The sequence below is a fragment of the Olea europaea genome, chromosome 3, assembly GCF_002742605.1.
Source record: "Olea europaea var. sylvestris chromosome 3, O_europaea_v1, whole genome shotgun sequence".
In the NCBI taxonomy this organism is placed as follows: Eukaryota; Viridiplantae; Streptophyta; class Magnoliopsida; order Lamiales; family Oleaceae; genus Olea; species Olea europaea.
In genome coordinates, this window is record NC_036239.1 from 5,437,513 (window position 1) to 5,439,406 (window position 1,894).

The 1,894-nt window shown below is 39.8% G+C and overlaps 1 protein-coding gene across 1 annotated transcript; it reads right to left on the bottom strand.

Moving 5' to 3' along the window:
- Positions 1–203: 203 nt before the first annotated feature.
- Positions 204–1,250, bottom strand: LOC111383528 (ethylene-responsive transcription factor ERF038-like). Its single transcript, XM_023007644.1, has one exon. It carries the CDS (start codon positions 1,115–1,117, stop codon positions 374–376), a length of 744 nt encoding a protein of 247 aa, XP_022863412.1. The 5' UTR covers positions 1,118–1,250; the 3' UTR covers positions 204–373.
- Positions 1,251–1,894: the final 644 nt, after the last annotated feature.

A 1,894-nucleotide genomic window follows, 5' to 3' on the forward strand; every position in this document is an offset into this window, starting at 1 on the left:
CTTTTCAACTATTTAATCTCTCTTTTGAGCAGAAAATGTATTTAGTGGGGTTTAAAAATCAGATTTTTAGCGATTTTTATAAAAGTTGATTAAATATATGATTAGAAGTGTAAGTTTCATGAAATATATAATTAAAATTAATTCTTAATTTGGACTTAGATTAAAATACACGAAACATTATACACTCGAGTAGCAAAAATTTAGGCAAATTAAGAACCAAGTCCATTAAAACCTTGCAGTCAATTCTTATTCATCTTCACATGTTTACTCTCACTCTAAAGCACATACATACATACATATACGGGGGTGGATGGTGTTTCTGCTCTTTATTTTATATTATCAAATTACCAATGTGCAGTGGCTGCTGATGGGGTTATTGCCAGTAGCCGTCCCATGGAAATGAATCGTCAAGCCGGAATCCAATATCGGCTGCTGCTCCAGCTAGCTTCCATGAAGAAGCACGGTAAGAAAATCCGACATTCAGGTATGTTTCATTGAAGCAAAGATCTGGGAGGTCGAAAAATGTGTCGCTATCATCCACGGTTGAGCAAGAATTGGATGCTTCTAAATTTGTTGAAGAATCAGAATTTGGCGGCGGCGGCTCATGTGCTTCAGCATTGAATTCGCCGCCTGTAATTTGGTCGGGATATATGGTGGCTGCTGCTGCTTTAGCCGCGGCAGCTTGGACGTCTTTAGGTGAAGTGGTAACGGGGCGAGGAAGTTGGTGAGCCAAATGAGGGAAATTGAGATGAGCTGAGTGGCCTTTAATTGCTAAAGCCGCTACGTCGTGAGCTCGTGCCGCCATCTCCGCCGTGTGATATGTTCCGAGCCATATTCTTGATTTCTTCCTCGGCTCTCGAATTTCAGACACCCATTTGCCCCAACTCCGCTTCCTCACACCACGATAACTAATTGGATTATGCTTCTCATTGCCACCATTTTTACACTCTTTCAGGCTTTTCGTACTTTCTTTTTCATCAGTAGATGAGTAGTTTGAGGAAGAAACAGTCGAGCCATCGGACGAGACGGAGGAAATGGCGGTGGTGGTGGTTATGGAGGAGGAGGAGGAAGAAGCGTAGTTAGGTGGTAGACACTTCAAGTTGATATTTTGTTCCATATGATACAAATGTGTAGAGTATCGGGCAGCTAAGCAGAAAAAGAATGTGAAATATGATACATGTATAAAATAGGGAAGTAGGTTTTATAATAAGATTATTCTAAAATTAATATTTATTGAAATAAAGAAGCATGAGACTATATTTAGGGATCGTCTAACACGACTTCTACTTTTTGTAGAAAAGTTTCTTAGGAAATTTATCATATGTTAACTTTCTCTTAAAGTTCTTTTAATCAGACAAAATAATTTCAAAATTGCTTTTGATTTTTCGAAAGACATTTCAATCAAATGAGTCCTTAACTCCCCCACCCCCCCCCCCCCCGACCTTCAATAATGTACTTTGGATGTGCATTGAGACCATCTTGTAATCACTTTTTTTTTTTAATATCCAGGTATTCCAACTTTTACTAGACTAAATCCTACACCCCCAAAACCCTTGTCCCTAGAATTTTGGAGGGAATAAATCTCGGGTTATGCCTCAATTGGATCACAGGCTCTTCCCATTGTCTGTACACTTTTGCGCACAAGAGACCCTCCTCCACAGTGATTGCTCATACCAAATTTATTGGCCGCAGGTTCTCACCAAGAATCGAACTCTCCACCCTACCGCTGGAAGCAAGACAATGTTGATTGATCCACTAATTAAACTGTGCCCCGAGGGGCTTTAATCACTTTTTCTCACTCTACGTAACCTAGCGGTTTATTTGTGATGTTGATATGTGTAAATGAACGAATAAGACCAAACACATTGGTAATTTGGAGGCTCTTTACTCAAGG